Source organism: Sinocyclocheilus anshuiensis, unplaced genomic scaffold (genome assembly GCF_001515605.1).
Source record: "Sinocyclocheilus anshuiensis isolate Anshui unplaced genomic scaffold, SAMN03320099.WGS_v1.1 scaffold152, whole genome shotgun sequence".
NCBI classification, from domain to species: Eukaryota; Metazoa; Chordata; class Actinopteri; order Cypriniformes; family Cyprinidae; genus Sinocyclocheilus; species Sinocyclocheilus anshuiensis.
Window position 1 is genome coordinate 785,675 of NW_015555781.1, and position 15,018 is coordinate 800,692.

At 36.1% G+C, this 15,018-nt stretch overlaps 1 protein-coding gene across 2 annotated transcripts in view; it reads left to right on the top strand.

The window, feature by feature from the left end:
* Positions 1–1,551: 1,551 nt before the first annotated feature.
* Positions 1,552–15,018, top strand: part of LOC107674683 (3-phosphoinositide-dependent protein kinase 1-like) — a 15,734-nt gene continuing 2,267 nt past the window's right edge. The window contains exons 1-14 of one of the 2 annotated variants that reach the window (XM_016468749.1): positions 1,552–1,652; positions 9,376–9,600; positions 9,766–9,808; positions 9,892–10,029; positions 10,149–10,293; positions 10,391–10,488; positions 10,778–10,853; positions 10,945–11,013; positions 11,447–11,543; positions 11,631–11,804; positions 12,936–13,016; positions 13,239–13,435; positions 13,749–13,806; positions 13,989–14,141. In XM_016468749.1, the coding sequence (XP_016324235.1) occupies positions 1,629–1,652; positions 9,376–9,600; positions 9,766–9,808; positions 9,892–10,029; positions 10,149–10,293; positions 10,391–10,488; positions 10,778–10,853; positions 10,945–11,013; positions 11,447–11,543; positions 11,631–11,804; positions 12,936–13,016; positions 13,239–13,435; positions 13,749–13,806; positions 13,989–14,141 (1,578 nt within the window). In that variant the 5' untranslated portion in view covers positions 1,552–1,628. Of the gene's footprint in view, positions 1,653–9,011; positions 9,601–9,765; positions 9,809–9,891; positions 10,030–10,148; positions 10,294–10,390; positions 10,489–10,777; positions 10,854–10,944; positions 11,014–11,446; positions 11,544–11,630; positions 11,805–12,935; positions 13,017–13,238; positions 13,436–13,748; positions 13,807–13,988; positions 14,142–15,018 lie in introns of those variants that run through there. The other variant, XM_016468750.1, reaches the window with a different exon arrangement.

Below are 15,018 nucleotides of genomic sequence, written 5' to 3' on the forward strand. Positions count from 1 at the left end.
CCATAATGGTTGGATGAGTTCGAACATTTTTGGGATAAACTGGAACGGAAATCGTGAGCTGGGCCTTCTCATCCAGAATCAGTGCCCAATCTCACAAATTCTCTACTGGATGAGTGGGCAAAAATTCACACAGAAACACTCCAAAATCTTGTGGAAAGCCTTTCGAAGAGTGAAATCTGTTATAGCTGCAAAGGGGGGACAAACTCCATTTTAATGTCTTTGTATTTAGAGTGCGATGTCATTAAAGTCCCTGCTGGTGTAATGATCAGGTGTCCCAAGACTTTTGTCCATATAGTGTACATTTAATAATACACTACATTCAATACACTAAACACTTTTAAATAAGAAAGTAACTGCAAGTGAACATTACCAGGGTAAACTTCTAGGTACATGTAGGAGAACAGACAGATAGATAGATAGATAGATAGACAGACAGACAGACAGACAGACACACAGTAAATAAATAAATAAGTAACTATAAATAAACTTTAAGAGAGTAAAGTTATATACAGGTAAATGGGAGAGTGTAGAAAAATAAATAAATAAATATTTAGTAACTATAAATACCTTTGAGCATGTAAACTACTATAGAGTTACAAAAGAGATTGTAGACGATAGATAGATAGATAGATAGATAGATAGATAATGATGAATCACGGTTCTCTGTTTGGCAATCTGATGAGCGAGTTTGGCAGATGCCAGGAGAACGTTACCTGCCTGACTGCATTGTGCAACCTGTAGAGTTTTGTGGAGGAGGGATAGTGGCATGGGGCTGTTTTTCAGGGGTTGGGCTATGCTTACTTCCGGTGAAAGGAAATCTTAATGCTTGAGCAATTAGGATTAAAATTAAAAATTTCGGAGAACAATTTGGGGAAGGCCCTTTTCTGCGTCTGTGCCCCAGTGCGCAAGGCAAGGTCCATAATGGTTGGATGAGTTCGAACATTTTTGGGATAAACTGGAACGGAAATCGTGAGCTGGGCCTTCTCATCCAGAATCAGTGCCCAATCTCACAAATTCTCTACTGGATGAGTGGGCAAAAATTCACACAGAAACACTCCAAAATCTTGTGGAAAGCCTTTCGAAGAGTGAAATCTGTTATAGCTGCAAAGGGGGGACAAACTCCATTTTAATGTCTTTGTATTTAGAGTGCGATGTCATTAAAGTCCCTGCTGGTGTAATGATCAGGTGTCCCAAGACTTTTGTCCATATAGTGTACATTTAATAATACACTACATTCAATACACTAAACACTTTTAAATAAGAAAGTAACTGCAAGTGAACATTACCAGGGTAAACTTCTAGGTACATGTAGGAGAACAGACAGACAGATAGATAGATAGATAGACAGACAGACAGACAGACAGACACACAGTAAATAAATAAATAAGTAACTATAAATAAACTTTAAGAGAGTAAAGTTATATACAGGTAAATGGGAGCGTGTAGAAAAATAAATAAATAAATATATAGTAACTATAAATACCTTTGAGCATGTAAACTACTATAGAGTTACATAAGAGATTGTAGACGATAGATAGATAGATACGGAGCTGGCAGCAGAGAGGCAGCAGCGGCCACATCCACTACTAACAGCTCTGTAATGACAACATTACTGCCTCAAACCGTCCATGGCCAAGACCAAGAGCCAAGCTGTGAGTATAGGATGAAAAATACAACATAATATCTCGAATAACTCTAAATAATAGGATGTCCTGGAACCGCATTATTATTTGCACTGTCTAAATTAGCCAGTTGCTATCTTCTTCTAGCTAAGCAGCTTAGTGTTTTGGGAGGGGTTTCACTTTAGTAAGTTTTATTCTGTAAATTTAACTCAATTAATTTAAGCGATTTGTTTCGTTTTAGAAGACGAAGGGCACGTTTTTTTTTTCAGCGTTCCCAATTTTTTTATGTTATAAAAAAAAAATCCGTGCTTTAACATAGTTCATCGTTATTGCATGTAGTAATGTCATTATTTATATAGAGTGTCATTTTATTTTAGTTACTGTGGTTGATAGATAGATAGATAGATAGATAGATAGATAGATAGAAATAAATAAGTAAATAAATAAATAGACAGACAAACATAAATAAATAACAGGATAAACGTCTATAGTGGTATATAAGAGAGTGTAGACAATATATAAATAAATAAATAAATACACAGACAGACAGACAGACAGACAGACAGACAAACATAAATAAATAACAGGATAAACTTCTATAGTGGTATATTATGGGAAACCTGCAAAAACAATAAATAAATAAATACACAAATAAATAAATAAATGTGTGCATAAATACACGTATTCTGGCACGGGCTTGTTTCTTTCAGCATTCCCTAATTTTTATGTTATAAAAAAAAAAAAAAAAATCCGTGCTTTAACATAGTTCATCGTTATTGCATGTAGTAATGTCATTATTTATATAGAGTGTCATTTTATTTTAGTTACTGTGGTTGTTTTGATATGTTCGTTGTCAGCTGACAGACTAAAAACAAACAGCAGTGCAAGTGAACATGCCAGAGGAAGTGACGCAGCAGCGCAGAGTCGGTTAATGATGGATTTGTTTAATTTGTTTAAGGTGTCAGTAGTACAGTCCCCTCATGAAACCGCTCTCACTAGAGACGTGTTCACCTGACAAACAACACCACCATCAAATTCAACCAGCCCTACACAAGCTAATGCAACTAAAAAGGCAACTCTGACAATCTCTACTGCTTTACAGTAGAAGACAAATGCAAACAAATATTGCTTATCATTAGATCGACATGATTATTTCCACAAATTAGCCCATATACAGATTCTAAAGCAGAGGAGTCATACTGTGATAAAACCGCAAAACAGGCTACAAAACTAAAGACATTTTGCATGTGTATGTTTTTTTTCTTGGCTGTTACTTTGATTAAAAACAAAATGTCAAAATAAGTTAAGATTTTATGGGTGTTTTAAAATGATTTATTTATTTATTTAATTTTTTTGCACAAATTTACAAAACAAATTTTTAGGACAGTTGTTCCCCTTTACGCTCATGGTCATGGAAAACCTGGAAGAGTCATGGAAATTAATAAAATCTTAAATAGTATCATGTAAATTTCAATATTAAATTATCTAGAATTTTCAAAAATATTTTGTGTCTTTTTAGTATGGAAGCCCATTTCTGCCACATTACTAAAATCCATTGCTAAATAATCATTATGACATAAAAAATTGAAATATGAGATACTAAGTCATGATATAAAAAGTCGAAATTATGACACAGTAAATATCATGCAATATTAAGTCATTATGACATACCAAGTAGACTAATTATGATAAAGTTGTTCTTTTATCTCGTAATGTTGACATTTTATCTTCTCATAATTGTGGCTTAGTATCTCAAAATTGTATCTTTATATGTTGTAATAATGACATTCTTAAGCATGACCTTATATGGTGGATATGGACTTTCATATTTGGCAGTAAAAATGCTAAATATATTAATTCTAAGATTTAATTATGTAAGCAATAGAAATCGACACAATGATTTTTAAACTACTTATTTAGTATCACAAATGAACTCACTAAAATTTATGGACCAAAAGAAAAGGCCCTGTAAATATTTCCTCAAGGTCAATATCCTGCTAATAAATACTAAAGTTAATTAGACAAATGCAGCTATACTAGGAAAATGGTGTTACTAATCTGCTTTAGGGTGTTGTTAATGTGACAACGCATTTGATAATGAGCCACAGTACATGCAGGAAATTCGAGCTGCATCTCTTACCTTCAAATGCACTGAATGAAACTGTTACTCAAAGTCATTGTGGCTGTGTGTGTGCTAAACAAGTGTTTACAGTCTAAAAGATATGATCTGACATTTGCAGCTTGTATGTCTCAACATATTAGGCATCTACAGAAACGTTTTCACTTAGTGTCTCACAAATGTTTAACAGCAATATGCAGACAAGCTAGACATTGTCTGCATATATTATAAGCTGTCATCTGTCTTTTGCTGTGTTTGGTTATGATTAAGAGTTGTTTTTTAAAACATAAAAGCACTTCGTCTAGACCTTTATGTGTGTATTTTCCTTGTGAAGGCACTTTATGACCAGGCCTACCAACTCGTTTGCGTTCATGCTTAGCTTGGCAGCCTGTCAACCTTTACTATAATGTTCTCTCATGCATACAGTGCCACTATTTGCTTTTTAAGTCACCCAATGCTGCCTGTTAAAATGTCATGTCAGGGTATTGTATTTGTTGACTTTATCAAAACTTGACTTCCTAATCTAGTTTTAAATGCGACCTCCAGGTAAGATGTCCATTTTGTGATCAGATTACAACATGGTAGTCTATTTTGATGGCATTGATCCTAAGGGAAGTGGAGGCTTTATTCTGCAGCTTGTAATCGTTATTATTGTTTTAGCCATTGTGTTTATGCCACTCTTAATTCTATTATTAATGTGTTATAAGGCTGTACAGTGCGACCATTTCAGTTGCATCTGCGACTGAAAACTACTGTGTGCGACTATGAAAAATATTTAGAAGCACCAGTGCGACTCACCTGATCATCATATTTGCGTTTGCGCTCAGGGGAGCTTCAAAGGCTTCTACTTGCAATGTGTTTTTGCAGCGTTGAGTAATCTGTTACTCACAGACATATCTGTTGATTCCTTGAACAAAATGTTAATCATAATCCACTCACCACTCAAAACACCAGTGTTTTGTTCAGTGCTACTGAGTTCTGCAAGCTCACGAATCTTCTCATTATAACAAACAAAGTGGAGACACGGTGTAAATTATCGATTCATTGTGCTGTGTAGAGAGCTTCGTTGATTATAATGGAACTTTATGAGATCGCGATGAACTAAGGTGAGTAGGGGTTGCACCACTAATCAACTAGTGGACTTCAGTGCTCTGCCATAGTGAGACGCTGCCAGGTAGAATTAATTCACACCAGGTGCGCAGATGGCACTAGGGACGGGGGGGACATGACCCCCCCCAGATTCATAGTGACCCGATCTGTCCCCCTCACTGTCTCTACGAAAGGCAACATCGGTAAACAGAGGATTAATCAGGGTTTCCGCTATGCACATTAGCCTAAGTAGTGGCGGCCCGGCCCGCCGCTCCTTAAACGTGCACTAAGCGATTTTTGAAAAACGCTTTTGACCGCAGTGTCTGACCGAGTCCCAAAACACACTTGTAGCCAATCAGCAGTAAGGGGGCGTGGTGTCATCTTCACTTGTTTCCGCGATCGTTGTTGCCATGGTTGCGTGCGTACGTACGTTTGGGGGTAGGAGTCTATATGAATGTATGTCTGAGGGGAACTTACTGTTTTTCGATGGTATTTTTTCTTTTCCTCTTGCCTCTTTCCCTACTGCTGACAGCTTGGCCCCCCCCCAGTTAAAAAATCTCATCTGCGCCCCTGATTCACACACGCAATCGCTCTCACTAATGCATTCATATAAATGTAATCTTTACTGTGCTACTTTATCTGTATCTGATTTAGAACAAGCAGAAATCTGTGAGAAATATAACGACCCAAAGACAAAAGAACTGATAAAAATGAGCTGTTATAGGAGCAATAGCCATGTGGGCAGCGCTGTGCCATAGCTGTGCTCAAGGTGTTTGTCACAGCTCCAGACTTATTTGTTTATTAATGACGTCATCAGCGACTAGTCGACTTCGACTCGACTTTCATCACATAAAAGTCGACTTTAAAAAATCAGAAGTCGTTCAACCCCTAAAGGTGAGTGACAGCTTTTAATGATTATTCAGGGAGTTTGCAAATGTGATATTGATTTAATACAACAGTTCAATAAACAAGAAGTTAATATTAAGTGACTTACATCCCTTATGAAAATTACTCATGGTTTTATTGTAGTAAAAGTGTAACCATGGTGTATTGATTACCATTTGTATAACCACAGTTTTACTACAAATACCACTACCAAACACCTTTTAATTTTGTTATTGATCAGAAGGTGCTCCTAAAAAGAAAAGTAAGTGCAGAGCCCTGTAAAAAAGAAGTGATGTTACCTGTTTATACTTGAAGTATCTGTTCAGATAACTGATCCAAACACAAACTACCAGTCAAGTTTCTCATGATCTTATATTCTGACAAACATAATGTCGATGTGTGTATTTCTTTATAAAAACAGTATTTTAATTTAAATCTAATGTTTAAAAACCTTTGGTAAAACATAATTATGACATAAAAATTAGAAATTATGAGATACTAAGTCATTATGAGATAAAAAAAGTCCAATTAAATTAGATCCAATTAAATTATGAGATAAAGCTAAATTATGACACAAACAGTTCATTAATCATTAATGAAAGTCAAAATTATGACATACAAAGTAATTATGACCTAAAAAGTTATATTTTTTATCTCATAATTTAGACTTTTTTTAATAATTGTGGCTTAGTATCTCACAATTTTGAGTTTATGTGGAGGAAGTGGCTTTCATATATTTGAGATATTATTTGACAATAAATATTTTGATAATTTAAATACATAAATATATAATTCTAAGAATTAAGATTATTTGGACTGGCTGGTGAACCAAAAACGGCCAAAAAGCATCACAGGATGCACTTTTTGTCACTGCATAATGCAATTTTCATACTATTGATGACTTCAAAAATATAATTCGAAAAGCAATTATTCAGAAATGTTTAAAAAAATATAAATAGTAAAATAGTAATAAAAAAGAATTAGAAGGTGTGTGAAAACTGGTGCTGCACTTCTATCTTATTTTAGTACTTTTCACTGAGTGCTGTTTGCGAACAGTTTAAATTTCTTCTACCTTTTAATATGTCATTAAGGTGTGTGTATATGGCATGATTTCTACTTTTTTCTGTATGTCAAGCTCCTGTAGCATCCATGTTGTCAGTTACAGGCAGGGGGACAGTCCTCTTTAGTTTCTGTGGTTGAGTGTGTTTGGCAAACTGGTATTGGAGAAGTGCCTTATGTAGCAGGTGTCTGGAAAGTACCAGGGCTTTACACTAATAACAGAACCTTTTAGAATATGCTTTTTTCTCTCCTCATTTCTCATAGTAAACAAATGAGGAGTGATCAACCTGCTGTGGGGAAACAGGTCTTCCTTTATTTGCATGGCTTTGGGTGTTAAAGCTAAAAACTGCCTTATGTTGATACAGACATAATCTTTTATGTATATAAGAGATATATATGTCTTTAAGACTTAAGTCTCGCAGGCTACTAAACAACATGCTCCTAATTGGATGGTTGAATTATAATTAGTCTTGTCTCTCAGGTTCCTCTTTGTGAAGTCATTAATTATGACATAAAAATGAGAAATTATGAGATACTAAGTCATTATGAGATAAAAAGTCCAATTAAATTAGATCCAATTAAATTATGAGATAAAGCTAAATTATGACACAAACAGTTCATTAATCATTAATGAAAGTCAAAATTATGACATACAAAGTAATTATGACCTAAAAAGTTATATTTTTTATCTCATAATTTAGACTTTTTTTAATAATTGTGGCTTAGTATCTCACAATTTTGAGTTTATGTGGAGGAAGTGGCTTTCATATATTTGAGATATTATTTGACAATAAATATTTTGATAATTTAAATACATAAATATATAATTCTAAGAATTAAGATTATTTGGACTGGCTGGTGAACCAAAAAACGGCCAATTTTCATACTATTGATGACTTCAAAAATATAATTCGAAAAGCAATTATTCAGAAATGTTTAAAAAAATATAAATAGTAAAATAGTAATAAAAAAGAATTAGAAGGTGTGTGAAAACTGGTGCTGCACTTCTATCTTATTTTAGTACTTTTCACTGAGTGCTGTTTGCGAACAGTTTAAATTTCTTCTACCTTTTAATATGTCATTAAGGTGTGTGTATATGGCATGATTTCTACTTTTTTCTGTATGTCAAGCTCCTGTAGCATCCATGTTGTCAGTTACAGGCAGGGGGACAGTCCTCTTTAGTTTCTGTGGTTGAGTGTGTTTGGCAAACTGGTATTGGAGAAGTGCCTTATGTAGCAGGTGTCTGGAAAGTACCAGGGCTTTACACTAATAACAGAACCTTTTAGAATATGCTTTTTTCTCTCCTCATTTCTCATAGTAAACAAATGAGGAGTGATCAACCTGCTGTGGGGAAACAGGTCTTCCTTTATTTGCATGGCTTTGGGTGTTAAAGCTAAAAACTGCCTTATGTTGATACAGACATAATCTTTTATGTATATAAGAGATATATATGTCTTTAAGACTTAAGTCTCGCAGGCTACTAAACAACATGCTCCTAATTGGATGGTTGAATTATAATTAGTCTTGTCTCTCAGGTTCCTCTTTGTGAAGTCATAATTATTATCACACTGATAGTCTAAATATGACACTAAATGTCATATTGCCCCATATAAACATAAAATGGCAGTTACAAGTAAACGAATAAAGAGATAGATTTGCCTACAAGAAAGTATCCTAATGTACTTGCTTGCTCACTAATGGATCCTTTGCAGTGAATGGGTGCCGTCAGAATGGGAGTCCATTGTCCAAACAGCTGATAAAAGCATAGTAATCCACAAGTAATCCATATCACTCCAGTCCATCAATTAATGTCTTGTGAAGTGAAATGCTGTGTGTTTTTAAGGAACAAATATGTCATTAAGACATTTTTAATGTTGCTTCCAGCAAAAAATATGAGTCCTCTGTTCATAATAATGCTTTTTTCAGTGAAAAGGTTGCCGCGTCTGAATCAGGAGAGAAAAATGCACAGATCGAGCACTGCTTACAAGCAAAGCCTTTTCAAAAACAGTTTCAAACAAAATATGTTGGTGGATTTTGATGTGAGAGGACAACAGGGGATAGCCTTTTTTACTGGAGGAAGCATTATGATGGATTACGGACTCGTATTTTGGCCAGAAGCAATGGTTTAAAGTTAAAACACTTTAATGATGGATTTGTTTAAATTGGCTACTGGTAAGACTGGAGTGAATTTAAACTATATGTGTAAAGTTATAAATAAGTCAAAAATGGCTGAAAGCTCCTTCAAATGATCACCTCACAAGTTTCGTTGAGGTACAGTACATGTGGTTAGCATCAAAAGTGTGGTTACACTTAACAGTGTCACTTAACCGAAATGTTGGTGCAAAAATTATGTTTTTGTAACTTCAGCAGGGTAAATATTTTGCGTTCTCTGCAGCGTAAACAAAGGCAGGTCTGAGTGAATGAATTTGAGTACTCGTAATCCTGGGTGAAAACAAACAGCCCTACCCTCTGCGGAAGCTCTACTATACTTTATCAGCTGCTAGTTACTGCCTCCAAGGTGGTTTTGTTCCTCATTGCACTTGCACCCGCATGTCTGAGTCTCTGTTATGTTTGCTCTCTGTGTGTGTTTTGCTCGTTCAGTACGATGCTGCTTCCATCCAGCCTAGCGTGGTGGTGTGTTCCTGTGCTTCTTCATCAATGGTAAGGACTCAGCTGAACTCCAACCTTCCTCACTGTCTCAGTATGGAGGTCCGCGGGGGTGAGGCAAGCGTTCAGCCAAAGACGTCTACCATCAAGCCTCCACAATCACGCAAGAAGGAGGACTTCAGCTTTGGCAAAATTTTAGGAGAGGGTTCCTTCTCAACGGTGGGTACAATTTTTGTTTTAGTAGCCTAGACGTCAGAAGATTTAGCAGTAAAATGTTTAATAAATATTTAATAATTAACAATATTTAATTGGGATCAAATTGCCAGTGACAGATATTTTTGGTAGATCGATTTGTTGTAATAGCTCAACACGTTTGAATTGCAGGTTGTGCTTGCAAAGGAACTGGCCACAGGAAAGGAATATGCAAGTAATGGGCATTATTATATTATATTATATTATATTGTAAATAAATTCAATTAAAAACTAAACTAATGTCAATATGTTTTCCAGTGAAGATTCTAGAGAAGAATCACATCAGGAAAGAGAATAAAGCACACTATGTGATCAGAGAGAAGGATATATTGTCAAGCATAGGTCATCCCTTTTTCGTAAAGCTCTACTTCACGTTTCAAGATTCACATAAATTATGTATCCTTTTCAGAGTAAAACTGTGGTGTTGAGCTGTGAAACTGTGAAATTAAATCAAGTCTGTGTTTGTTAAACTCATTATTACTTTGTCAAAATGTTCTTAACTTCTAATCCATCAGATTTTGCCCTCAGTTATGCAAAGAATGGAGAACTACTTAGATACATTCGCAAAATAGGCTCATTTGATGAGACTTGCACAAGATTCTACACTGCTGAGATAGTTTGTGCACTCGAGTATTTGCACGCAATGGGAATTATTCACAGGTAATTTACACTTTTCACTAACAATATGACTTGAATGGAAATAAATTCGTAATGCATTTTTTCAATATATTTATTTAAATTTTTTTTTTTTTTTTAGGGACCTTAAGCCAGAGAACATTTTATTGAATGAAGAGATGCACATTCAAATTACAGATTTCGGGACAGCAAAACAGTTGTCGATGGACAGCGCTCAAAGTAATGAACAGTTATTTCATAGAATTTCTTTGCTCTGGTTGTTGATTGTTCCTAACGACTGTCGTTAACTTCCTTCAACCCCCTTGCAGGTCAGGCATGAAACGTTTGTTATCTATAGATACACTCACAACAGCTCTCAAATAACATAAATATGGGACAGTCTATCATTTCTCTTTGTGCACATATATGAGTTGTCAGCGCAGTTACGGTCACTGAAGATATGTAATTCTGTTTGTGCCCACCTGAATCTGCTGTGTGTGTTGGTTAATGTCAAGATTTGTCTTTACAGCAAGAGCCAATTCTTTTGTTGGCACTGCACAGTACGTTTCTCCAGAGCTGCTGACGGAAAAATCAGCCTGCAAAAGGTTTTATCATTTAATGTGCAATATTGCCAGATTAAGATGTTAATAAGTTGCTTTAAAATTGTTTTTCTTTTCTGTGATATTTCTCTTTTAGTTCTGACCTCTGGGCACTGGGTTGCATAATCTACCAGCTGGTGGCCGGATTACCTCCGTTTAGAGCCGGGTAAGTTACTGATCAATTTAGTTAGCTTATTTAGTTAGTTTAGCTTTAGTTCAATTAAGCATTCAAAACAATGTGGTGATGGTGCTTTGCGCTTCAGCTGGTTGATCACTGTTGTAATCGCAGTTTTAAAAAACATGGTGTGAAATAACAGGAAGTGTTGGCTTTGGTGTTTATGACTTGTTTGTGTAGACAGTACAGAGGGCTTCTGAGGAAACCCCAACCACTGGGTCACATGACCCACTTGCCATTTTGGTTACATTACAACCAATAAATTGGCTTGGACGGCCGATGAAAAGAAAACACTCAATCATGTGACTGTTATTTAACCCTTTCTTTCTCTCAGCTGATTCAGAGCTCTTTGCTAGTGAGACTAAAAACCATTCAGTTGATATTGGTTTAGTTCAGTTGGTCATTTACTTTTGTCTTTTAATAGGAATGAGTACTTGATTTTCCAAAAGATAATAAAGCTGGAATATGAATTTCCTGAGAAGTTCTTCCCTAAAGCTAAAGATCTGGTGCAGCGTCTGTTGGTAATAATCTTTGTTTCCATTACATATCATCACTTTCAGTTGCACGACTATGTTGAAGCACACTCATTGTTTTCCTTCTGATTTCAGTCTTTGGACCCTAGAAAGCGGTTAGGATGTGAGGAAATGGGTGGGTTCAATCCACTGAAATGCCACATGTTCTTTGAGACGATCTCATGGGAGAACTTGCTGGTCCAGACCCCACCCAAGCTGACCCCTTACCTACCAGCCATGGCTGAAGATGATGAAGACTACTATGGCAATGTTAGTTAGATTCATCATACCTTTCATGCACAATACTGTGAAAAATTACATATAAACAGTTTTGTTTTGATTTGTTTGTTGTTGTTGTAGTTTTTTATGTTTTGTATTTTTTTGTTGCTTTTGTTTGTTTTTTTGTGTGTTTTTTTTGGTTGTTTTTGCGATGTTTTTTTATTTTGATGTTTTTGTTTGTTTTGTTTGGTTGTTTTTGTTGTATTGTGTTTTTTGTTTTGTTTAGTTTTTAAATAGCCTCATACACTATGTTTTAAAGGGGTCATATGATGTTGCTAAAAAGAACATTATTTGGTGTAATGAAATGTGTTTATGCGGTTTAAGGTTCAAAAAACACATTATTTTCCACATACTGTACATTATTGTTGCTCCTCTATGCCCCGCCTTTCTGAAACGCGTTGCTTTTTACAAAGCTCATCGGTCAGAAAAGTGAGGTGTGCTCTGATTGGCCAGCGATCTAGTGCGTTATGATTTGCCGAATACCTCAAGCGTGTGACGGAAATGTTACGTCCCTTACCATCCCACTGTGTCCTCTTTTGGAAGACCAAAGAAAGTATTTTCGCTTTCGCAACGAAACACACAGCGTCTTCACAACATGGCGGCGGCGGTGGCAGCAACAATAAAGTTACGCCTTCTTTCTTTGCGTGAACATTTGGGCGGTGTTATGCAAATCTTCCCACACAGTGATGTAGACATGTGGGGGCGCGTTTAAATGAGCCGTTTTAGGAGGGCGTGGACCAGTCTTAACTTTTATAAAGAATATTTCTTTGGGTTACTTTAGTAGTAGTGAAGACTTTAGTCTTTGCAACTTTAGGGATCTTATCTATTCACGAACAGCTTGTAACACTCCAAAGAGAAAGGAAAACTTGAAATCGCATCATATGACCCCTTTAAGAAATCAAAATTGACCACTTATTAAACCTATAAAAACTGGGACCTACATTACGGATACCTTGATCATGTTTCTTTGAAGTCTTGACGAGATCAAAATTGATCTTATTTGCTTTCGTAGCACACGTTACTAGTCTTGTGGTGAACAAATATTCCGTGCAAATGAATCAACAGAAAAATACTTTGTTTTTCGTAATCTAGTCAAAATTTGAAAATTTGCTTCCCCTCTAGAATGGTGTATCTTCTAATGACGTCAGCTTGACGGCTTGTGCAGAACATCCTTATTCCCTCTCTTCTGACCGTCAGTCTGCTGTGAGCTAGAGATGGCGCTAAAATCAGGGCTGCCATCTATTTTTTCTCATTTAATATTCTTTTTCACTCTGAGATGCAAAGTAAAATCGGCCATGACTTGAGGTTAAATTAAAGTGAAATATTTAAGTGTCTAAGGTCAGTTAAAGGTACAGATTGTGAGCTAGTAAGTGCAGGCTCGCTGGGTCTTCTGTGCTGATTTGCTGTTTTATTTGAATCCCACAGTATGAAGATCTCCTCAGTCAGTTCAAAAGCCTGCAGGTGGTCGCATCCAGCTCATCTCAGATTGTCCCACTGAGATCCTGCAGCAATATTGAGCAGTACATCCATGACCTGGACAGCAACTCCTTTGAGCTGGATCTGCAGTTCTCCAGTGATGAGAAACAGCTTCTGCTGCAGAAGCAAACAAGTGGCAACCCTTGGCATGTTATAAGCTTCATTCAGAAATTTGTTTTCCTGCTCATGAACATTCATTCTGGTTAAATATTAATTTGTCATCCTCTAGTGACAGCGCAGATTAAACACATTTATTTTGTTATTACACATAGTAATGAAGGGTTGCGTGTGTATGTGCTAATGATGATCTTTTTTATCTCTTGCATTTCCTTTTAGGTTTTTATAGCATGTTGTAAAATGAACTCTTGATCATTATAGTTCTGTTTTCAACAACACAAGTAGCACTAACTGCCAGCTTGTTATTCATTAACATCTGCTATTTTATCTGCTATCTTAAAGGCACCAGTTTGTTGAGAATAACTTGATATATAAAATGGGACCTGTTGACAAACGAAAGGTAACACTTTTTTCTCCCTGGTTCTTATCTTTTATGGTATCTAGAGTAAAAAACAGGTGCATGTTTTTCTTTCCTTTTATTTTTTTAGAGTTGAGTATGAAAACAAATAGCACCCTCTTTTGGCTGCAGTTGGTAATGACAGTAAATGTTTTTGACCCTTTCTTGTTTGTAATTTTTCACAGGGACTGTTTGCTCGACGCCGTCAGCTTCTACTGACAGAAGGGCCACATCTATATTATGTGGATCCTGTGAATAAAGTACTAAAGGGGGAAATTCCATGGTCTCCAGAGTTGCGTCCTGAGGCCAAGAATTTCAAGACGTTTTTTGTCCACACGGTAAAAATTATAGTATTTTTTTTTTAAACTTTTGTAGGTTATTATGTTATAGTTATTTGACTAACAATTGCCTTCTCTAAAAGCTTTAGGGATGGTATTAAAGGAATAGTTTACCCAAAAATGAAAATTGACTGAAAATGTATTCACCCTCAGGCCATCCGAGATGTAGATGAGTTTGTTTCTTCATCGGAAACAGATTTGGAGAAATTTAGCATAACATCACTTGCTCATGAATGGATCCTCTGCAGTTAACGGGTGCCATCAGTATTGAGAGTCCAGATAGATGATAAAAACATCACAATAATCCACAAGTAATCCACATGACTCCAGTCCATCAATTAACGTCTTTTGTGAAAAGTCACATATTTGTAGGAAACAAATCCATCATTAAAGGGATAGTTCACCCAAAAATGAAAATTTGATGTTTATCTGCTTACCCCCAGGGCATCCAAGATGTAGGTGACTTTGTTTCTTCAGTAGAACACATATGATGATTTTAAGTCCAACCGTTGCAGTCTATCAGTCTTATAATGCATGGCAATGGTAACAAAATCTATGAGAGTAAAAAAAACATGCACCGACAAATCCAAATTAAACCCTGCGGCTCGTGACGACACATTGATGTCCTAAAACACGAAACGATCGGTTTGTGCCAGAAACCGAACAGTATTTATATCATATTTTACCTCTAATACACCACTATGTCCAACTGTCTTTGGGCGCGCGTGCACGGCATCTGATGCGTGAGGTGTGTATGCGCTCTGGCATAGTTTATGCAAGCACCGGAAGTGATCTCTCGCACGTATACGTCACTCATTGTTTACACAGTGCACAGTCATTGTAGGTACGACGGCTAATCAAAATGGTACTTACTTGC